The sequence below is a fragment of the Oratosquilla oratoria genome, chromosome 43, assembly GCF_046742065.1.
Source record: "Oratosquilla oratoria isolate Oo_2021 chromosome 43, ASM4674206v1, whole genome shotgun sequence".
Lineage (NCBI taxonomy): Eukaryota > Metazoa > Arthropoda > Malacostraca > Stomatopoda > Squillidae > Oratosquilla > Oratosquilla oratoria.
This window is the reverse complement of record NC_134819.1, coordinates 25,164,148-25,188,995: the sequence shown is the minus strand read 5'-3', so window position 1 is coordinate 25,188,995 and position 24,848 is coordinate 25,164,148. Positions and strand designations below refer to the sequence as shown.

General features: G+C 38.2%; 1 protein-coding gene across 26 annotated transcripts in view; it reads right to left on the bottom strand.

The window, feature by feature from the left end:
* Positions 1 to 9,139: 9,139 nt before the first annotated feature.
* The window catches only part of LOC143021915 (uncharacterized), a 1,014,474-nt gene continuing 998,765 nt past the window's right edge, over positions 9,140 to 24,848 (bottom strand). For all 26 annotated transcript variants that reach the window (XR_012966019.1, XM_076179768.1, XM_076179769.1 and 23 more), the window contains 2 exons: positions 13,198 to 13,274; positions 9,140 to 12,300 (listed from right to left, as the gene is read on the bottom strand). Coding sequence is in view for 25 of the 26 variants with exons in the window: in XM_076179768.1 (XP_076035883.1) it covers positions 12,132 to 12,300; positions 13,198 to 13,274 (246 nt within the window). In the remaining variant the exon portion in view is untranslated. The remainder of the gene's footprint in view (positions 12,301 to 13,197; positions 13,275 to 24,848) is intronic.

Genomic DNA, 24,848 nt, shown 5'->3' with positions numbered 1-24,848 from the left:
CTTAACCACGAAATACAACCACCACTTGCAACCTCGATATACAACCACCACTCACAACCACGATATACAACCACCACCTACAACCTCGACATACAACCACCGCTTACCACTATATACAACCACCACTTACAACCACGACAAAACCACTTACAACCAGAACTTACAACCAAGATATACAACCACGACATACAACCACCACTTAGAACCACGACATACAACCATCAGTTACAACCACGACATACGACCACCGCTTACAGCCACGACATACAACCACCACTTACAACGACATACAACCACCACTTACAACTTCGACATACAACCACCACTTGAAACCAAAACATACAACCACCACCTTCAACCACGATATACAACCAAAACGTACAACCACGACGTACAACTACTTACAATCACGACATACAATCCCTACTTAACCACGACATACAACCACTTACAATCACGACTTATTACCACAACGACATACAACCACCACATACAACCACCACTTACAACCACGACACATCCACCACTTACAACCACGGCGTACAACCACCACTTACAACCACGGCGTATAATCACCACTTACAACCACGATATTCAACCACATACAACCAACAATTACAGCCACGACATACAACCACCACATACAACCTCGACATACAACCACCACTTACAACCACGACAAGACCACAACTTACAACCACCACTTACAACCACGACACATCCACACAACCACAACGTACAACCACGACATACAACCACCACTTAAAACCACGACACATCCACCACTTACAACCACAACGTACAACTACCACTTACAACCATCACTTACAATCACGACATACAACCACGACTTACAATCACGACATACAACCACCACTTACAACCACGACAAACCACCATACAACCACGACATACAACCACCACAACCACCACTTACAACCACGACATACAACCACCACATACAACCACCACTTGCAACCTCGACATACAACCACCACTCACAACCACGATATACAACCACCACCTACAACGTCGACATACAACCACCGCTTACAACCACAATATACAACCACTTACAACCACAACAACTTACAACCAAGATATACAACCACCACATTGAACCACGACATACAACCATCAGTTACAACCACGACATACGACCACCGCTTACAGCCACAACATACAACCACCACTTCCAACAACGACATACAACCACCAGTTACAACTTTGACATACAACCACCACTTGAAACCAAAACATACAACCACGACTTACAACCACGTACAACTACTACTTACAATCACGACTTACAACCACGACATACAACCCACTTACAACCACCACTTACAACCACGACACATCCACCACTTACAACCACGGCGTACAACCACGACATTCAACCACCACATACAAGCACCACTTACAAACAGGACAAAAAAACCACTTACAACCACGACAAACAACCACCACTTACAACCACGACATACAACCACCATTTACAACCACCATTTACAACCACCATTTACAACCACCATATACAACCACCACTTACAACCACAAAACCACGACATACAACAAACTTACAACCACATGCAACTACCACTTACAACCACGACATACAACCACCACTAACAACAACCACTTACAAACAAAACCACCACTTACAACCACGATATACAATCATCACTTACGATATACAACCGCCACTTACAACCACGAAAACTGCCACTTACAACGACATACAACCACCACTTACAATCACGTCATATAATCAATTACAACCACGAAATACCACCACCACTTACAACCACGAAATACAACCACCACTTACAACCACGAAATACAACCACGAGATACAACCACAACTTACAACCACAATATACAACCACAACTTACAACCACAACATAAAACCACGACATACAACCACCACTTACAATCACGTCATACAATCACCAATTACAACCACTACATACAACCATCACTTAAAACACGAAATACAACCACCACTTACAACCACGAAATACAACCACCTCTTACAACCACGACATACAACCACGAGATATAACCACAACTTACAACCACGACATACAACCACCAATTACAACCACAAAACCACGACATACAACAAACAACCACATGCAACTACCACCTACAACCACCACTTAGAACCACGACATGCAACCATCAGTTACAACCACAACATACAACCACCACTTACAACAACCACTTACAACCACGACATACAACCACCACTTACAACTACGACTTACAACCACCCCTTACAACCACGATATAGAATCATCACTTACGATATACAACCGCCACTTACAACCATGAAAACTGCCACTTACAACCACGACATACAACCACCACTTACAACCACGACATACAACCATCAGTTACAACCACGACATACGACCACCGTGGTTGTATGTCGAGGTTGCAAGTGGTGGTTGTATGTCGTTATAAGTGGTAGTTGTGTCGTATACAACTACCACTTATAACGACATACAACCACCACTTGAAACCACAACATACAACCACCACTTACAACCACGACATCCACATACGACAACGTACAACCACCACTTAAAACCACGACACATCCACCACTTACAACCACAACGTACAACTACCACTTAAAATCACGACATATAACCACTTACAATCACGACATACAACCACCACTTACAACCACGACAAACCACCACACAACCACGAAATACAACCACCACTTGCAACCACGACATACAACCACCACTTGCAACCTCGACATACAACCACCACTCACAACCACGATATACAACCACCACCTACAACCTCGACATACAACCACCGCTTACAACGATATACAACCAACACTTACAACCACTTTCAACCACACCATAACTTACAACTAAGATACACAACCACGACATACAACCACCACTTAGAACCACGACATACAACCATCAGTTACAACCACGACATACGACCACCGCGTACAGCCACGACTTACAACCACCAATTACGTCATACAACCACCACTTACAACTTCGACATACAACCACCACCTACAACCACGATATACAACCGCGACACATCCACCACATACAACCACAACGTACAACCACGACTTAAAACCACGACGTGCTACTACTTACAACCTTGACATACAACCATTTACTTACAATCACGACTTACAACCATCACTTACAATCACGACATACATCCATCACTTACAATCACGACTTACAACCACCACTTACAACCACATACAACCATCACTTACCAAATACAACCACGACACATCAACCACTTACAACCATGGCATACAACCACCACTTACAACCACGACATTCAACCACCACGACATTCAACCACCACTTACAACCACGACATTCAACCACCACTTACAACCACGACATACAACCAACACTTACAACCAGGACAAAACACCACTTGCAACCACGACAAACACTACTTACAACCACGGCATACAATCACCACTTACAAACACGACATACAACCATTTACAACCACGACATACAACTTATGGTTATGTCGTGGTTGTGAGGTGGTATGTCGTGGTTGTAAGTGGTGGTTGTATGTTGTATATCGTGGTTGTCGCGGTTGTAGGTGGTGGTTGTATTTACTGGTTGTAAGTGGTGGTTGTATGTCGTAATTGTAGGTAATGGTTGTAAGTGGTGTTCGTCGTGGTTGTAGGTGGTGGATGTGTCGTGGTTGTAAGTGGTGATTGTATATCGTGGTTGTAAGTGGTGGTTGTATGTCGTGGTTGTAAGCGGTGGTTGTATGTCGTGGTTGTAAGTGGTGGTTTGTGGTTGCAAGTGGGGGTTGTATGTAGTGGTTGTAAGTGGTGGTTGTATAAAGTGGTATATCGTGGTTGTTTTTGTGGTTGTATGTCGTGGTTGTAAGTGGTATGTCGTGGTTGTAAGTGTTGGTTTTGTGGTTGTAAGTCGTGGTTGCAGGTTGATTGTAAGTGGTGGTTGTATGTCGTGATTGTATATGAGGGTTGTATATCGTGGTTGTATGTCGAGGTAAGCAGTGGTTGTATGTCGTGGTTGTAACTGATGGTTGAAAGTCGTGGGTGTAAGTGGTGATTTTATGTGGTTGTATGTGGTGGTTGTATGTCGTGGGAGTTACTGAAGGTTGTAGGTGGTTGTATGTCGTGGTTGTAAGTGGTGATTGTATGTCGTGGTTGTAAGCAGTGGTATGTGGTTGTAACTGATGGTTGTAAGTCGTGGTTGTATGTCGAGGTTGTAGGTGGTGGTTGTATGTCGTGGTTGTAACTGGTGGTTGTATGTCGTGATTGTAAGTGATGGTTGTATCTCGTGGTTGTAAGTTGTGGTTGTATGTTGTAAATGGTTACAACCACCACTTACAACAACGACGTACAATCATCACAATCACGACATATAACCACCACTTACAACCACTTATAATCACGACTTACAACGACGACATACAATCACCAGTATTTCGTGGTTGTAGGTGGTGGTTGTATGTCGTTGTAACTGGTGGTTGTACGTCATTGTAAGTGGTGGATGTACCGTGGTTGTATGTCGCGACTAAGTTGTGGTTACAAGTAAATGGTTTTGTCGTGGTTGTAGGTGGTGGTTGTAAGTGGTGGTTGTATATCGTGGTTGTATGTAGGTTTTTGTATGTCGTGGTTGTAAGTGGTGGTTGTAACTGATGGTTGTATTTCGTGCTTAAGTCGTATGTGGTGATTGTACGTCGTGGTTGTAAATGGATGTGTCGTGGTTGTAGGTCGTAACTGGTGGATGTGTCGTAACTGATGGTTATATGTCGTGTTTGGAAGTGGTGGTTGTATGTCGTGATTGTATGTGAGCGTTGTATATCGTGGTTGTAAGTGGCGGTTGTATGTCGAATTTGTAAGTGGCGGTTGTATGTCGTGGTTGTAAGTGATGGTTGTATGTCGTGGTTGTAAGTGATGGTTGTATGTCGTGGTTGTAAGTGGTGGTTGTATGTCGTGGTCGTATGTCTTGGTTGCAAGTGGTGGTTGTAAGTGGTGGTTGTAAGTTGTGGTTGTATGCCGTGATTGTAAGTGGTTGTATGTCGTGGTTGTAAGCGGTGGTTGTATATTGTGGTTGTAAGTGGTTATATGACGGTTGTAATTTGTGGTTGAATGTCGTGGTTGTAAGTGGTGGGTGTATGTTGTGGTTGTATGTCGTTCTATTTCGTGGTTGTAAGTTGTGGTGTGTCGTGGTTGTAAGTGATGGTTGTATATCGTGGTTGTAAATGGTGTTTGTCGTGGTTGTAAGTGGTGGTTATATGTGGTTGTAAGTGGTGGTTATATGTCGTGGTTGTAAGTGGTGGTTATATTTCGTGGTTGTAAGTGGTGGTTGTATGTGGTTGTAAGTGATGGTTGTATTTCGTGGTTGTAACTGATGTAAGTCGTGTTTATAAGTGGTGGTTGTATGTCGAGGTATGTCGTGGTTGTAAATGGTTGTATATCGTAGTTGTAAGTGGTGGTTGTATGTTGTGGTTGTAAGTGGTGGTTCTATGTCGAGGTTGTAAACAGTGGTTGTATGCCGTGGTTGTAACTGATGGGTGCATGTCGTGGTTGTAAGTCGAGGTTGTAAGTGGTTTTATGTCGCGGTTGTAGGTGGTGGTTGTATGTCGCAGTTGTATATCGTGGTTGTACGTAGTGGTTGTAAGTGATGGTTGTAAGCAGTGGTATGTCGTGGTTTTAACTGATTGTTGCATGTGGTTGTAAGTCGAGTTTGTAGGTGGTGGTTGTATGTTTTGGTTGTATATCGTGGTTGTATGTAGTGGTTGTAAGTGGAGGTTGTATGTCGTGATTGTAAGTCACGGTTGTATGTCGTGGTTGTAAGTGGTGGTTGTATGTCGTGGTTGGAAATGGTTATGTCGTGGTTGTACGTTGTGTTTGTAAGTGTTGGTTGTGGTTGTATGTCCTGGTAGTATGTTGTAAGTGGATGTATGTCGTGGTTGTAATTGGTGGTTTATGTCGTGGTTGTAATTGGTGGTTTATTCGTGGTTGTAAGTGGTGTTTGTAACTGGTGGTTGTAAGTCGTTATTGTCAGTGGTGGTTGTATGTCGTGATTGTAAGTGATGGTTGTATGTCGTGGTTGTACGTCGTTGTAAGTGGTGGATATGTCGTGGTTGTAAGTGGTGGTTGTATATCGTGGTTGTAAGTGGTGGTTGTATGTCGTGGTTGTAACTGATGGTTGTATGTCGTGGTTGTAAGTGGTGGTTGTATGTGATTGTAAGTGGTATGTCGTGATTGTAAGTTGTGGTATGTCTTGGTTGTAAGTGATGCTTGTATGTTGTAAGTGGTTGTATGTCGTTGTAAGTGGTGGTTGTATGTTGTGGTTGTATTTCGTGGTTGTAAGTGGTGGTTGTATGTCTTGGTTGTAAGTGGTGGTTGGATGTGGTATGTCGTGGTTGCAAGTGGTTGTTTTTGTGGTTGTGAGAATCAGACGAGAAACAATGTTCTCAAACTATCCGGAAATAGATTCAATTTTGGAAGTAGGTAGAAACAACTTTGCCAACCGTGTAGTAAATGAATGGAATAAACTTCCTGCACAGGTAGTGCAATGTAGTTCAGTTCGAAGCTTTAAGAATCGGTTAGATAAATACCTAAGTAAGATGCTGTAATGATTATAATTTATCTTATATTATTTGTTTTTGTTTTGTTATCATTTGTCTGATTTTCATTTATTATTAGTTATATGTCAATTTATTATTATTTACTATTTACCTGTTTGTTTATTATTTAACTATACCTATGCATTTATCTATGTATTTTATTTATTTACATTATTATAGTTTTTATTTATTGTTTTATTATTTTTTTTTTCGCATCCGACCTAGATATGGATCAAAAGGTTTCCTGTCGGCATGCTCCGCCTTTGTAATCCTTGGTAATCCTTTGTATGTCGTGGTTGTAAGTGGTGGTTGTATGTCGTGGTTGTAAGCGCTGGTATTGTGGTTGTAAGTGGTGGTTGTATGTCGTGGTTGTAAGCGCTGGTATTGTGGTTGTAAGTGGTGGTTGTAAGTTGTGGTTGTATGTCATGGTTGAAAGTGGTGGTTGTATGTCGTAAGCAGTGGTATGTCGTGGTTGTAACTGATGGTTGCATGTGGTTGTAAGTGGTGGTTCTATGTCGAGGTTGGTGTTGGTTGTATGTAGTGGTTGTAAGTGGTGGTTGTATATCGTGATTGTAAGTGATGGTTCTATGTCGTGGTTGTAAGTGTTGGTTGTATGTCGTGGTTGTAAGTGGTGGTTGTATGTCGTGGTTGTAAGTTTTGGTTGTAAGTTTTGGTTGTATGTCGTGGTTGTATGTTGTGTTTGTCGTTGCAAGCGGTGGTTGTATGTCGTGGTTGTAATTGGTGGTTTGTGTCGTGGTTGTAAGTGGTTTTATGTAGTTGTAAGTCGTTATTGTAAGTGGTGGTTGTACGTGGTGGTTATAAGTGATGGTTGTAGGTCGTGTTTGTAAGTGGTGGTTGTACGCCGTTGTAAGTGGTGGATGTGTCGTGGTTGTAAGTGGTGGTTATATATCGTGGTTATAGGTGGTGGTTGTATGTGGTTGTAAGCGGTGGTTGTATGTCGTGGTTGTAACTAATGGTTGTATGTCGTGATTGTAAGTGGTGGCTGTATGTCGTGATTGTAGGTGGTGGTTGTATGTCGTGATTGTAAGTGGTGGTTGTATGTCCTGGTTGTAAGTGGTTATATATTGTGGTTGTAGGTGGTGGTTATATGTCGTGGTTGTACTTTGTGGTTGTATGTCGTGGTAAGTGGTAGGTGTATGTTGTGGTTGTATGTCCACAGGGCACACGTCTACCTCGCTGTGCCCTGTGGATGACTCCCTCTGGAGTAAGTTTGGGCCAAATCGGAGACATGACGGTTTTTGTCCAAATCCGTGGGTAATTTTGAGGGTCATTTTGGCCACTTGTCCCGATTGGGTCGCCACCTCAGCTATAGGTCGAGGGCCACCAGGGCTCTTGCGGATCGCACTTAGATACTGCTCAGGCTAAAAGTACGGGCGCCAACAGGCGGATATGAGAGGGGAAAATTACACAAAGACAAACAAATTTGGCTGATCGCCACAACCTCGCACTTGGGTCCAGGTTCCCCACGTCTATCTCGCTGTGCCCTGTGGACGACTCTCTCCCTCTGGAGTAAGTTTGGGCCAAATCGGAGACATGACGGTTTTTGTCCAAATTTTGAGGGTCATTTTGGCCACTTGTCCCGATTGGGTCGCCACCTCAGCTACAAGTCGAGGGCCACTAGGGCTCTTGCGGATCGCACTTAGATACTGCTCAGGCTAAAAGTACGGGCGCCAACAGGCGGAAATGAGAGGGGAAAATTACACAAAGACAAACAAATTTGGCTGGTCGCCACAACCTCGCCCTTGGGTCCAGGTTACCCACGTCTATCTCGCTGTGCCCTGTGGACGACTCTCTCCCTCTGGAGTAAGTTTGGGCCAAATCGGAGACATAACGGTTTTTGTCCAAATCCGTGGGTTAACCCCTTTGGTAATTTTGAGGGTCATTTTGGCCACTTGTCCCGATTGGGTCGCCACCTCAGCTACAGGTCGAGGGCCACCAGGGCTCTTGCGGATCGCACTTAGATACTGCTCAGGCTAAAAGTACGGGCGCCAACAGACGGAAATGAGAGGGGAAATCTACACAGACAAACAAATTTGGCTGATCGCCACAACCTCGCCCTTGGGTCCAGGTTACCCACGTCTATCTCGCTGTGCCCTGTGGACAACTCTCCCTCTGGAGTAAGTTTGGGCCAAATCGGAGACATGACGGTTTTTGTCCAAATCCGTGGGTTAACCCCTTTGGTAATTTTGAGGGTCATTTTGGCCACTTGTCAATTTTTTGCTACTACTTACTAACATTGCACACAATCTTGTATGCTAATTTTCTTTCAAGAATTAGGTACTCTTAACTAGATTATTACTGACAACTTAGCTTCTTAATCTATTATATTACAACAGTATCATTAGCATATATAGCATAGCTTCTGAATTAAAATATCCAAAGCACTTAGTAAACACTTCTCATAAAATGGCTTACAAAACTTTCCATAATACCTCACATGTATATACATATATTTTTAAATGAAATTTAAGGTCTAAAAATAAGAGATTAGATTATCCCCTTTATTATCATAGTCCTACATGCTAAACTACATAGTAAGTTGTGCATAACGAATCAAAAGGAAGTGGTCAGGCCAACAGAAGGCCAGGGCCTCCTCTGCCTACCCTGGACGTGGCACCTACTGGCACCTGCTGGCACCTGCTGGCACTGGCTCTTCGAAAACTTCCAGTATCGTTCCACCTCACAATACAACAAGGCACTTCAGTCAACTGTAAACATTGTCAGTAGTATATGGAGGAGGGACTTGAAATTCGCACTGACCTGTGCGTTTTTAAGCCGTGTAGTGATGAATTATAATGATGTTGACACGAATCATGAAAAAATCAAAAGGCATTTCGTATTTCTGATTACGGTTGTGATTATAGAAGAGCTGAGGAGAAATTTAAGATAGTAATTTTGAAAGGGTATAATATCGACAACACCATACCAGCAAGACGGTAATAAAATAGTTCATATTACAAGTCACATAGGGAAGAGGGTTACGGAAGCACACACGACATACGACCAACCATGTTAAATTCAAAAGGCTCATGATTTGAACATGTCCAGTAAGAAAAATACATACCTAAGCTTATGCTTGGTATATGGACATGCCCAACTCATAAAGAGGACGACTTCATTACAAAGACTTAAGATTTAATTATCTGTATTCTATAATTCAAATAATAATCTGGCAATTTTAGATAATTCATATTTCATTGCCTTCCGTTCAGGATGGCAAGACTTTGCAAACTTCTTAATATGTAGAAGGGAACTTAAAAGACTATAGAGCAATGATTATAATAATCATAACTGCAATAATTGCGTGAAAAATGGGAGAGATATGCCAGTATTGGATAACAATAATGTACGATAGTAAAGTTTATAGTAACGGTGGGATCTTCCAAAAACTACAAAGTATTCAAACCAAAGAGAATATCAAGATAAGATGTGATGGTACAAAGGCTGGATATTAATGATACATTACTTTAAAAGAACAAGCCATATGGAGTAGCAGACATTGTCACTAAAGGTTTAGAAAACATGAATGACAAGAAAAAGGAAAAAAATTAATTGATGAATATAGTAATGATTTTTGAGGGATTTATTTTTATTTTTATTCTTAATGGAGGCAATAGGTGAAATACTGATATTTTTAAGATAAAGGCTGACCTTGTAGAAAAAATCCTTCCATATACAGAAGGCTAAATGCTTATAGAGTAAGAAGAAAAATTGTACAGCTTTAACTTTCACGTCTTCAAGAGTTACAATACTGTAGGTAAATGAGGAACTCTCAAGTTTGCATTTTATAAAAAAAAAAAGTAAAATAATTTCTAGAAGAATAAAAACTGCATGAATAATAAAATTATGACAAAAACCAACAGATATTAGTTTCAGATAGAAGAAATTATTGAAAACAGATTAGGCATGCACTGTTGCCAATAAGTGATATGATAGTATGTAATCCGTAATTGAGTGTATGATGCAATATGAGAGAAACAGGAAAATGGTAACTACTCAACTTTGGCTGTGACTAGAGGTGTGCAAAATAACCTGAATATAACATTCTTGCAATTGATCAAAATTAGACAATACTTTTATACAACTCAGGTATGAAAATGTAGACTTCAATGCACATAGGCATGCTAATATATGTGTAGATGTTTGTGGATCTGTATGCACTTATGAACACTGTATATATAGTTTTATATATACCTTGTACATGATACTGTTTACTGTATATATAATAAACTGTATACAATACTTTATGCACACATATGTAAATATATATTGTGTACATGTAATATGTGTGTATATGCGCAAATATACACAATGTGTACTTTTTAAGTGTTCATGAAAGTGGTGCTAGCAAATAAGTGAACTAGATCTAATATCTTCAGTAAGTTATCAAAACTCAAAACATCAGAATTTATATTTCAAAAAGCACCAAGAAATGTTCTAAGTCTTTTGTCTGTACATACTGTAGCAAGTGCAAAAAGTGTGAAGCAGCTTAAAATCTCAATAAATTCATTTAAAACTTAACATAAAAATTTCAGATTTACAAAAAGGAAGCTTTCATTTCTCCTTTTCGTTTTGTTTTCTTTGACGTCACAACACGACACTTTTGAAAACAACAATGATTCTTCAGTTCCGTCCACCTCAGTCTTCTCACTGTTTGTGTATAACAGACGAATACCCCTGCCGACTGGCACTCGTTATACCAACTCTTATGTTTTGTCTGTGAAATATTGTGGAAAAATCACAATTCAGCACAGTATATAATGTCCATTTCCTCTCCTTACATTTTTTTATCTGACCACTTATAAGTCCTCATATTCACAACGGTCAACATGAGTGACTATGGCAGTAGTTCTGCCGAGTTGTTTTTCAGTAGCACCTTTGATGGGAACTAATTGGTGGAAAAAAGAGAGAAAATGGTAAAAAAATTGTTGCCTTTTTTATAAATTTTTTCTATATCTTTTTTAGTTCCAACTTCCTATTACATTTTGAGATCTTATTAGATATGACTTAGATCTATTCCAGCTGGAGGGAATTGTTTAAAGCTGTTCTAGTCTGGAATAGCCTTCTATCCTCTAAGCTGAAAGGCACCCATTCCTCTTGGAGATGCTTGAGACAGAAAATGAAAATTACAATTGAAGCTTCATGTATACATGCATATTGGCATATTGGAATACATGTGTTTAAATTAGATTCTTATATCCGTGTATTCATAAACTCATGAATATTTAGATATATATTCGTATGAGTGTACATGGAAATGTGCGCACCCACATCATACACATGTTCTTAGGATATATGTACTGTAATACATATACAGCATACACTGCATACTCAAACACTCATACATTTCTAGGTATAATGGAATCTGTATTTTGGAATGGGGCTGAAGCGTTGAGGATAAATAGGAGATGGTGCTACAAAATGCACAGGAAGTGGATAATAACAACTTGAAAATGCTTCAATTTCTGCCTGACAATTTCTAAACCCTCTCAACATAGTTGCCTGGGAAGGTTCCAAACAGCCCAGTGCGACGTGAGGTGCCTACAAACCAGCCATCATCACACTTTTCCATTACCATAGCAATGTCACCTTCTAGAAGCTCCAATTCATCATCATTCTGGGGCTTGTAGTTGTAAAGGGCACGGTAACTGTAAAGGAAAATGTATAAATGGAGAATGTGCTTTGGTAAATACTACATACATACATATACCAAAGGCTTTTTCCCCCTTACAAGAGAGGTAGCCAAAAAACAATGGCATAAAAACCATCCCTAATACACTCCACTCCCATCCACCCTCTATCCTCCCTCTTATCTTGGCACTTCCTGGATGACAGGTCATCCCTGCATCTTGCCCACTGCCCTGGGTCAGAAGCAATGACTCAAGACACAGCAAGGCCGCTACATTAAATCGGCGACTCCCCCTCTCCATCCTCTCATGCAGAAAAGGAGAAGACGGGGAGAAATCCCTTCGGGCTGCGTCAAATACTATCTATTGATAATACACCAAGGAGGTAACCAAGTCAAAGGGCTGAACCAACTCCTACCCATTCCCTCTCATCTTAGCTCCTCATGGTCATCCTGGCTTCCCGCCCATGGGTCAGAGGCAATGCAGTAAGACACAGAACATCCACAGCAAGGCTGCTTCACTTATTTGGCAATCACCCGTCTGTCCACTCAAGTGAAAAATGGAGAAGATAGGGAGAAATCCTTTTGGGCAGCAGCAAAATATCATCCATACATATTCCACCCAATCCCCTGCCTCCTCCCTTCCTTGTTTGATATAGACAAGAGAGAAGAAGGGAGGAAATCCCTTTGTGCTGCATCAAAGTATTGTCCATATACAGTCATTCTCCATTCACCCTTATCCTCTACCTTCTCCCATCTTTGCTCAACAGACATTCCCCTATTGCTCAAAGCCCTTTTCATTCCATCCATCCATCTCATTCTCAGATGCCTCCTCAAGTTTCACACCTATCTGCTATCCTCCTTAATTACATGTTTCATACTCATTAGTCAACCGGTAAATAATCTTAAATGTACTCACGGAACAGGCTCCTGCTGTGTATTGACTGTCAGGGACTGATTGTACGGTCGAGCTTCATTTTGACTTCCGGGTCGACCCTGAAATGTAACGGATCACATTAGGCTGGTATTGATTTTTACATACTTTGAAAAGTTATATATGATGACATGGCAAGTTAGGTAGGACCATGAAAATAATTTATTACTTTTCTATTTCTCTTTTCCTTTCTTGCTTAATCCAAGCAAGGTCCCAACTCTCACCTGAATAAATTAGATGTGTGTTCATAAGGTAAACAAAAACCTTAGTTAAATGAAGATAAATTGGGTTATATGAGCAGCAGGAAATTATTAAATTCTGGATTCCTTTTCTTTCACCAACCCTTAAAACTAGGACTAGATTACAGTATATGTTACATCCGTGATACTTGAGAATCTAGAAAGTATATTTTTATGAGTATCCTTTTCTTTAATGGTTTACATTTTTTGTTTGATGCAGCTCACTGATACAAAGGTTGTTACTGAAACTTATGGATATACAACAATGCCTCACTTCCATCCATCAAATTTTTTAAACCAAATCTGGTTACCAATTTTTTGCTACTACTTACTAACATTGCACACAATCTTGTATGCTAATTTTCTTTCAAGAATTAGGTACTCTTAACTAGATTATTACTGACAACTTAGCTTCCTTATCTATTAGATTACAACAGTATCATTAGTTCATCTGTAGGGAACAAATACACTGGATACTATCGGCTCAGTAGAAAATTGAGAAGTAAACTATGGCTGTTCATACAGCTTTCAAGTTTTACTTAATGGAAAAAATATAAGGATACAGTATATAATAGTACTGCAGTAGTAGCAAAAATGTCATGGTTAAAAAAATACGAAATGGGTCAATAACGTGTATGTATACATAAGCTAGCTAGAAGTGAAACGGTAACGAGCTCTAAACACTTTTACAAATCTCTAAACAAGAAAAAGATAAAAACGGTCCTTCAGTCAAGGGGCAAGATACTTTGATCATCCTGAATAAGAAAAGACAGTCTCAATTTGATACAGTATTTGAGTGATCTCTGCCTTGCCTACATCAGTGACTGTCCAAAAAGTCGTTCATGCATGGGTACATAATCTTTAACATAATACACTCTTAGATACCATTCTTGGTTGCAACTGGAGGGCTTAAAGTTGTTACTTCATTTCATTTGATTATCTTTCTAAATGTTAAACAATTTTTTTTTCTTATACAGGTCATTTCACAGCTATTTAACTATATGGTACTTAAAAAAGGTGGTTTTATGTTCTAAATCATAGTTTTATAAAGTTATGTTCACAGTTTAATTACTTTACCTTAACATTAATGGTGTGAATAGACTTTGCAAAAATTTAGATAAAAAACTGGAAGATCGATCAGGCAGACCAAATTCATAACTATATATATATATTTTCATTATTATTATTCATAAGAACCACACTGGCATATCTGTGCTGAGAACGCCATCTAGGATTAAAACAGTACCACCACAGAATCGGCCTGGCTGCAGAATCAAACTGCCCCAGATGCAACCACCGCACAGAAGACACAGACCATCTCATATTACAATGCCCCACACCAGCGTTTCTCAACCAGGGTTCCCTGGAACCCTAAGTTTCCGCAAAAGGTCCCTAAGGGTTCCACTAGAACATGTGAGATAAGCTAATGCATTTTTTATTTAATTTCATATATGTAATATAATTAAACACGCATGACATATTCTTGGTTATTGTAATAATGTAATATAGACATCATCCTATCTAACCTATTATTACGATGAAAATAAAATGAGAAAGATATGGTATGTGTGTGTTTTTTTTTTTTGTGCAGGGGTTCCTTGAGACATGCAATTTATTTTAAAGGTTACGCAAGGGTAAAAAGGTTGAGAAACGCTGCCCCACACTAACCAGTAACAGCCTGGAGGCTGTTACTGGTTACCTGAAGGCCACAGATCTTCTGCAAGAGACACCAGGGGCAATGGATCGATTGAAATAGATAAAATTCTGGTTCTTCTGTAATAATTTTTTCTAACTGTTCATTATATTCTTGAGAAATAAAAGGACATTACAGTTATCAAGTGGTCAGTTTGCTGGCATTTAATCCCTAGACTATTACCAAAATTTCAGCTCAGAACCTTATGCATGAAGCTGCAAGGTTCCTACTGAAGGATACTAAAGCTACAAATTCTACTTCCTTTGGTGCTATTTCTTGGGGATTCCATAAACAGTCAATTTCAAGTAATCACATCCATTAACATAACACCAAATTCCTCACCTGTACAGATGATCTGACTACAACTACAAAATGGTTAAGAACACCTGAGCTTACTTAGACAAATTAGAGTAATTCATAGAAATAATAGAATGGAGGCCTTTTGCCAAAAATCTTCAGACACATTACTCATTCCAGAAAACTACGAGAGGGTAACATACGAGTGATGGATGGGAGTAGATTTGGGTAGGGATGGAAGTATATTTAGCTGGCTAGCTTTATTATATGGCTGGCTAGCTCTATTATATGGCTAGCTAGCTCTATTATATGGCTGGCTAGCTCTGTTATAAGGAGGAAAAAGCCCTTGGTATATAGATAGAAACCCATGAATCAAGGAAACACCCAACAGTAAAACTGAATGCCTCAGGACCAAGGACAGGTATTTGCATGTGTTTGTCTTGCAAAATGGACAGGGAAGCTGCCCATTTTCAGAACTTATCAATCGCCCTCACCTCCTTTGGTAGGCATAGTTTTGAGGTGCTGACACTTGGTCTAGATTAAGTCCAAGATCTCTATCAACACATGGAGAGCTGACAACCAACAATGGCTCTCTTCCCTCGACACCTTCTAGCCAGTGACACTGCATGAAGGAGTCCCGCACTAATACAACAGTCCAAAGTTTTATCTCAAGAAGATCTGTGGAAGGGTCCAAGACTGTTGTCAGCCATTGTAGGGCTGTGGGTTTTCCACTTAGTGAAAACGAGGCAACTATCAATTATATGAATAAGCAAACCCTCCCATGAAAGAAGAGAGTGAGGTCTCTGTGCCAAGAGGGTCTAGCTGCAGCCAATGATGGGGCAGGTAACAGTCTTTGCCAGGAATAGAAAGAAAAGTGGGATTCAAACCCTCAACTAAGAGAATACAAGACCAGTATGCGTCCGATTATGCTACCAACTTTCATCCATTGACGAGAGAGAGAGAGAGAGAGAGAGAGAGAGAGAGAGAGAGAGAGAGAGAGAGAGAGAGAGAAAAGGGGGCTTGTGATGGCCAGGTTAATTGAAAAGTCAAGTAATATATAAAACTGGATGAATAGGCCTACTAGACTGATAACAACTGAGCTGTATTGCATATGATGGGAATGCTGGTTTGAGCACCTACCCTATATAATGCCCCATAAGTATCTGTTATCTGTTTAGAGTTTATATCTATCCTTATTTATACATATACTAAGGGCTTTTCCCCCCACACAAGGGAGGTAGCCAGAGTCAAAAGTATAAATCCACTCCCACTCATTTCATCCCCCACATACTCCGTCCCTCCCTCCCTCTCTCTTTTCTTGGCTCCTCCTGGATGATGGGTCATCCCTGCATCTCACCCACTGCCCTGGGTCAGAAGCAATGCAGCAAGACACAGCACATCCACAGCAAGGCTACTTCATGATACACTTATCCTGATACACATAAATACTAACATAAAACTAACAATATATAAAAAACTGACAAATGACAAAACCAGAGCACATCAAAGAAATGTGTAATACAATATCATAAAAGAAATTTAACTTACAGTAGGATCTATATATGACTGCTGAAGTGTCAAACAGGTGGCAAATACCCTTTCATGTGAGAGGGAGCCAACTGTTGCATACTGGGAGCAAAAACAGGAAACAAGATTACAAAATGAAGGAACCAACTGTTCTGCCCCACACCTGTAAAACTTTGGTAGCAGATATTTCATAGTAAAGAAAACTAACTTTTTGGTAGGCTTGACATTGGCTTTAAAGAAGAGTTTCTGTTCCTTTACCATGTAAAATATATATTATGAAAGGCATTCCACCATGGTCATACACACCATTTCCTTCCCTTCATAATAACTTTTACATGGGGATGGATTCATTCGCAATTATCAAGTACAAGCTACAGCAGCAGATTTATACTTCAAAATAACATGATTCACTGGTAATGATATTAATTGTTGCCTTAAGTTTTACTAACTGGAAACCCACAACCATTGATTTATATAAGTAGGAGAGCAGTTGTTGGTTGTTAGTAGGCAACCAAGTTAGAAGATCTTGGGCCCAGACTGAATATCAACCATTCAGAACTGCAGCTCCAGATGGAGGCAAGAATGTTGACGAGTTTCAATGATGGGCAGTAGGGATATGCTTCCGACGGAAATCTTGCACCACTGGCAGGTACCCATAATTGGTAAAAACTGGTTATCACATTCCCATGATTGCAAGCCACATATGTTACAGCATAAGACAAAATCAAATTCCAAGGGACTACAAGATGCATAGTTTAGCTTTACAAAAATATAGCTTTGATTGTGACTACAAATTGGTTGTAAACATTGTAACTACCTCCTATGAAAGAGAAGTGACAACAATTTAGGAATATAGTTTTACTTTAATAATGCAGGGTTCCCCTATTTATGAATTAATCATATAACAAAAATCACAAACCTGTTTTTTCTCCAGATATATATTGTGCTCTCAATAATTCAAAACTTGTGATCATTTGGCATGATTTGATGAGTGCTAATCTAGTTCGATAAGCCGGGACTATTTTGAGATGTTGAGGTGATGCCATATACCTCAGATATTCAGAATAATAAAAATATATAATTTAATGCAGAAATTTTTGAGACTAACAATATCAGTAATTCAATATGGCATTTGTGCTAAAACTGAATTGTTTATTATTGAGAGCCTTTACACTTCTCATTAATTCAGGAAAACATGTTATAATTTGCTATTATCCTGAAATTATGAACTAATTTTGGCACTGTTGATAATCTGGCAGATTCAATATTTTTGAAACACCAAAGTTGTGGAAATAATGAAGGAAGGGAACACATACACAAGAAAGTATTTTTTCTGATAAAAGCTGTCACTTTTATTCTGTGTCCTTAGACTGTTAGGATCAAGTGTGATATGTTCCTCTGAATATAAAGCACATCCCTAAATATCAAAGCACAAGACAAAACACAAGATACTATATTTCTGATATCCGAGACCACAAACAAATTCATAATGCATGCTGTATACATAAACATACAACATGCACTATATATACTACAAATTTTGCAAATGAAGTGATAGATTAGTAGGTAGTGTTGATGTACTGTGTGAGACAGGGTTGGGTAGATTGTATGCACCTGGATTCAGAAAAGGCTTTTGACAAGGTACTGCACATAAGATTAATATTAAAGATGGAAATATAGGTTTCAAAAGGAGTACATTGGAATGGGTAAACATTTTTCAAGTAACAGACATATGTAAATGTTAGTGAGAGAGGTGATGTCAGACTGGAGAAGTGACTAGTTGGGCACCATAGGGCTTAGTTCTGGCACTTGTAATAAGGGAGGTACATACATACATATGATGATGGGTAGAATGCTTGGAAGAAGACCCAGAGGGAGACCTCGAATGAGATGGATGGATGGTGTGGATGCAGAGATGGACAGAAGAGGAATAAATAAAGCAACCTGGATGGAAGCAGCACAGGACCGAAGGGCATGGAGAGGATTACTGTTGGCGGACCAGAATCTACACGAGGTTCAAGATCCAGCGGAGTGAGTGAGTGAATGACATACAAACATATACCAAAGGCACTTTCACCCTTACAAAGGATGTAGCCAAAGTCAAAGGCATAAATCCATTCCCACCCATTTCACCCCCACATACTCCACTCCCATTCACCATCCTTCCCTCATTTTTTTTTCTTGGTTCCTCCTGGATGACAGGTCATCCCTGCATCTTGCCCATTGCCCTGGGTGAGAAGCAATGCAGCAAGACACAGCAACAGGCACATCAAGGCAGTTTCATTTATTCGGTGACCCACCTCTCTGTCCCCTCATGCAGAGGAGGAGAAGATGGGGAGAAATCCCTTTGGGCTGCATCAAATTTTTCTTATACATACACATGACAATGAAGATGGTTTCAAGCCTGATTGAAAAGTTACGAGGAGAAACTGAAAAAAGGGACTTCCCACATTGGATGAATGAAGAAGTGATATGATACTGTTAGACCAGACAAAGGAATAGAGAAATGTACAGAGAGGAACTGCTGGTATGGTATGGTAAGGTCAACAAGAAATTGTAGTATATATATATATATATATATATATATATATATATATATATATATATATATATATATATATATATATATATATATATATACATATATATATATATATGAAAAAAATAAATAAATAAATAAATTGGGGGGGGGGGAGGTACAGCTTTTCACACAGATACATAGATTTGTGTAAATAAAATAGATGAAGACATAATCCAGGCCAACAAATATCTATCTATATACTAAGGCCCTCTTCCCCCTTATATGGGAGGTAGCCAGTATGTACTCACTCCTAACCCTGACTGGCTACCTCCCTAATAAGATGGAAGAAGGCCTTGGTATATATATAAAACATAAATGAATTCAAGATAAAAGTTTAACAAATGGAGATATGAAGCCAAGACCACATAAACATAGCTCAAACTTCATTAACTAGGTAAATACAAAAGACTATTGGTGTCAATACATATTACAAATCTTGATCTATCTAATGTTCTTTTTTCTTATATTTCTAGGATTGAAAAAAATATATATAAAATTAGATTAAATATATATGAACATGAATTCTGCATTCATGGATCAAGACAAAGGAATGCGTTATTTCATCCATAACTAGAAGTGTCAAATTCACGCATCTGTAAATTAGTGTCAGCATGTTATATGAGTGGTAAGGATGAGCACTCATCTGTGACTTACCTCTATTACTTTTTTATATGCATAAAATTCACTATTCACCTGAACACTCATTAATCCTAATTATATCCTGTTATATATCAAGTCTGATTTAATTAACCTACATCTAATTTTTCCATTAAGATGTACATGTCAACTTATTTTGTGTTTTTACAACTGTATTACAGAATAAAATTTTACAGCTTTAATTATGTGGAATGATATAACAGGTATCCAACTGAACCCAAATACGGTGCTATATACAACATATTGATAAAAAGAATAAAATTGTTTTTGAATTTTCTTTGGCAGGTTGCATATTTTACAACCTACCCTAAATACACTGCTACAGCCCCTAATACATATATAAATTTTGTAACATGAAAGTTACATTGTACTATTATCTATTATGAAGACTCGTCTATCTATTGACATGCTGACAATGATAATCTAATAAAATACTATAAAACAAAGCTTCCAGATATTTGAGCACTGGAAAAGAACCATGCAATAGCAAAACTGTGTAGATGAGCTGTAGAAAGCAAGGCAAACATGTAAGTATACAAGTAGCAACTTCCATTGTAGATATAAAAAAAATTTGAACGAGAAACCTAATATAGAGACCACTGATAATTATTGTGTCATAAGAATACTAGTACAAATACTAGTACACATAAAGAGAAACACAATTATGCAGTTTCAAATCTATGTGAAAGGAAAAAATAACTCAAAAAGTGTCTGAAAATTATAAAACAAATTTTGTGCCATATACATATATATATGTTTTTGTTTTTCAATATACATAGTCATCTTATCTGAAAAATTTGTGGATGTTTTCATTGATGTCATATAACAAAATGATTAAAGTTTAAAATCATAACAATTGACAACTAATTATAAATTACATTAGAATGCCTCTACCAGTTTGCTTCTTAATTGGCTAATACAGAAATAACTCTGTGGAAAAACAAGGTTGAAAATAGTATATGGAGGGAATGCCTTGATGTGACAAGCTTGCCTTTCATTATTCCTGTAGTTGGTACTATGAATGTTTTTTTACTAAATATCAATCATAGGAATGTTTTCCCACAACTAATCCTTTGCTTAATAAGTGTGTGTGTTTGTGTATTTACCTAGTTGTATTTACCTAGTTGTATTTTACGGGAAGGGGAGCTATGCTCGTGGGGTCCCGTCTTCATATCTCATTTTATCTAAACTATTTTTAAATTCATGTATTGTTTTTGCACACACCACTTTCTCATCTAACTTGTTCCAACTGTCTATTACTCTGTGAGGAAAGCTGTTCTTTTTCAAATCTCTTCTATAGTTGTCTTTTTTTATTTTCTTTCCGTGTCCTCTTGTATTTCTGTCATCCCATTTTATCAGATTCTCTCTATCAGTAATTTCTATGCCTTTCATGATTCTGTAAATAGCTATCAAATCTCCTCTCTCTCTTCTTTGCTCTAGTGTCTGTAGTTTAAGTTTTTGTAGTCTCTCTTCATATGATAGTTTTGAGAGTGTTGGTGCCAGTTTTGTGATTGCTCTTTGTATTCTTTCAAGTTTTTTTATACATTTTTTTGTACTTGGTGACCATATCGTTGCTGCATATTCCCAATCTTGGTCTTATCAGGGTGATTAGGATTTTCCTCACCATTTCTTCATCCAGGTATGTAAATGCCACTTTGATTGTTCTTATTAAATTATAAGTTTCTCCAAAAATCTTATTTATATGTTTCTCAGGTGACATATTATTCATAACAATGACTCCCAGGTCCTTCTCATTTTCTACTTTTTTTATTCCTTCTTCTCCCAAATTATATGATCCTGTTATTCTGTTTTTGCTTTTTCCAAATTCCATTATACTACACTTTTTTGTATTGAACTCCATCTCCCACTTCCTACTCCATTCTTGTACTTTATTTAGATCTCTCTGTAGTGATTCACAATCTTCTTCAGTTTTCACTCTTTTCAGTAATTTTGCATCATCTGCAAAGAAGCTCATATAGCTTTCAATTCCTTCATCCATATCATTAATATATATAGCAAACATTATTGGGGCCAGAACTGTTCCCTGCGGGACACCGCTTATTACTTCATTCCATTTTGAGTGCTGATCTCTTATCACTACTCTCATTTTTCTTTCTTGCAAAAAGTCTTCCATCCAATTTAGCAATTTACCTTGTATTCCTCCTTCAGATTCTAATTTCTTAAGCAACTTCTTATGTGGTACTTTGTCAAAAGCTTTTTTTAGGTCTAGAAATGCACAATCAGCCCACCCATCTCTTTCTTGTATTATATCTATTAGCCTTGAATAGAAACATATTAAATTGGTGACGCATGATCGTCCTTGTCTGAATCCAAATTGCCTTGGATTTAGTACGTTGTTTTTTTCCAAGTATTTTACCCATCTACTTTTGATAATTCTTTCACAAATTTTTGCTATTGTACTTGTTAGAGAGACTGGTCTATAGTTGGTAGGTTCTTCTTTATTTCCTCCTTTACATATAGGTACTATATTTGCTTTTTTCCAATCTTCTGGAACTTTTCCTTCTTTTAAGGAACTGCTTATTATGCTATGTATTTTGTCTGCCAGTTCATTCCTGCATTCTTTCAGAATCCAGTTTGCTATTTCATCTGGCCCATGCGATTTTCTGACATCAAAATTACCCAAGTGTGTCAATATTTCATTCTTTGTTACTTCTATTTCTTCCATAGGGGGGACTTTTTCTTTCCACTCAATCTCTTCAGGTTGTATATTTTCCCTTGTAAACACTGATTTAAAATGTTTGTTCATAATTTCTGCCATTTCCATTTCCTCAGTGTATTCAACTCCTCCTTGTCTTAATTTCTCCAAGTCTTGTTTGTTTTTCAGTTTATTGTTTACAAATCTGTAGAATAGTTTTGGTTGATCTTTACACTTTTCTATAACATCTTTTTCATATTTTCTTTTTTCCTCTCTGCGCTTTTGTACATATTAATTTCTATAACCAGTATATATTTTCCATTTTTCAGGTCTTCTGTCTTTTTTCCATCTGGTCCAGGCTTTGTCTCTTTTGTCTTTTAACTCCCTACAACTTTTGTTGTACCAGCATTTTACATATTCTTTTTCTTGTTTTTGTCTTGGGACATACTTTTCCACTCCTTTTTTGTAAATTTTTGTCAAAATATTCCATTTCTCTTCCACTGATGTTTCTTCTTTGTATATTTTTTCCCAGTTTTCTTGTTGGAAGAATTCTCTTATTTTATCAAAGTTTGTTTTTTCATACATCATTCTTCCTTTTCTATATTGTTCATTTCTTTTCATATATTTTTCTTCATTAAGTTCCAGTTCAATCAATATGTGGTCACTTTTACCTATTGGTGTTTTATATTCAATCTTGTCCACTATTCTAGGTTCAGATGTAATTATTAAGTCTAGCCTCGATGGTTCTTCTTCATTTCTATACCTAGTGTTCTCTTGTATCCATTGTGTCATTGAATGGTCAGTAATCATCTCAAGTAGAGCATTTCCCCATGAGTCATCACCACTCTTTACTGTCATTTCTTCCCAGCAGATTTCTTTGCAATTAAAGTCGCCCATCATAACTATTCTTCCTCCGTCTTCCATTATTTTAGTTAATGCTATCTTTGTGTCCTCTAACATACTTTTATATTCACTCTCCTCCCATGAGGCTGTTTTCGGAGGCACATAATTGATCATAAATTTTCTGCTCTTCTTATCTCTGTCTTCCACTTCTATCATAATCATCTCTACTGTATTCTTTCCATATATGACACCTTTCACGTTTATATCCTTCTTAGTCAGGAACATAACTCCACCCCCTTGCTTTTTCTCTCTGTTTCTAATCCAATAATTGTATGCATCATGTCCTACACTGTTGGGTGGTAGTGGGCCTTTTAATTTTGTTTCTACAATTCCCATTATGTCCGGTTCTTTTTCTTTCAAATAATCATTCAGCTCATTCAATCCTGTTATTAATCCATCTATATTTGTGTAAGACACTCTTAGTTTTCTGCCACTTCCATTGTGTTCTCTGTTTCCCTTATGTTTTTCTTTTGTATGTCGAACTTCCTTAGTTTCATGTTCACTACTCTCCAATAGAATCTTTCTTTCTCTGACTCCGTTCTGTTCTCGTTTTTTGCCTTAGCTTCCAGTCTTTTCTGCTTTTCTTCCTCTCTTTCCTCTTTATTCATTTCTCTTTTTATCCATATCTTTTTGTATTGTTCACTTGTTGCTAGTTTCCCTGTTTTGGATAAGATATTCTCTGCCGTTGTTTGTGACTTGAATTTAATCTTAATTGGTCTGGTCTTGTCTGTGCTATACTTTCCGAGTCTAAATTTCTCTTCGATTTGTTTCATAATTTCTGGTTCATCTTCTTGAACTGATTCTAGTAATTGGCTTACTTTTTCATTTTCCTCTTTGATTCTTGTGGTTCTATCTGTGTTGTGTTTCTCTTCCATTCCTAATATAATTATACATTTCTTCTTGTCTGCTAAATCCCTTACTATATTCTCCTTTTGTCTCATCACTTTAATAACTGAGTCTTCAGTATGTTCTTTCAATTGCTGTTTGACTATGTCAGTGAATGAAACCTTATTTCCTTCTTGGGTTTTCTTCCAATTTTTACTTTCTTTAGCTATCGTTTCTCTGTTTTCTTTACTATTCTTC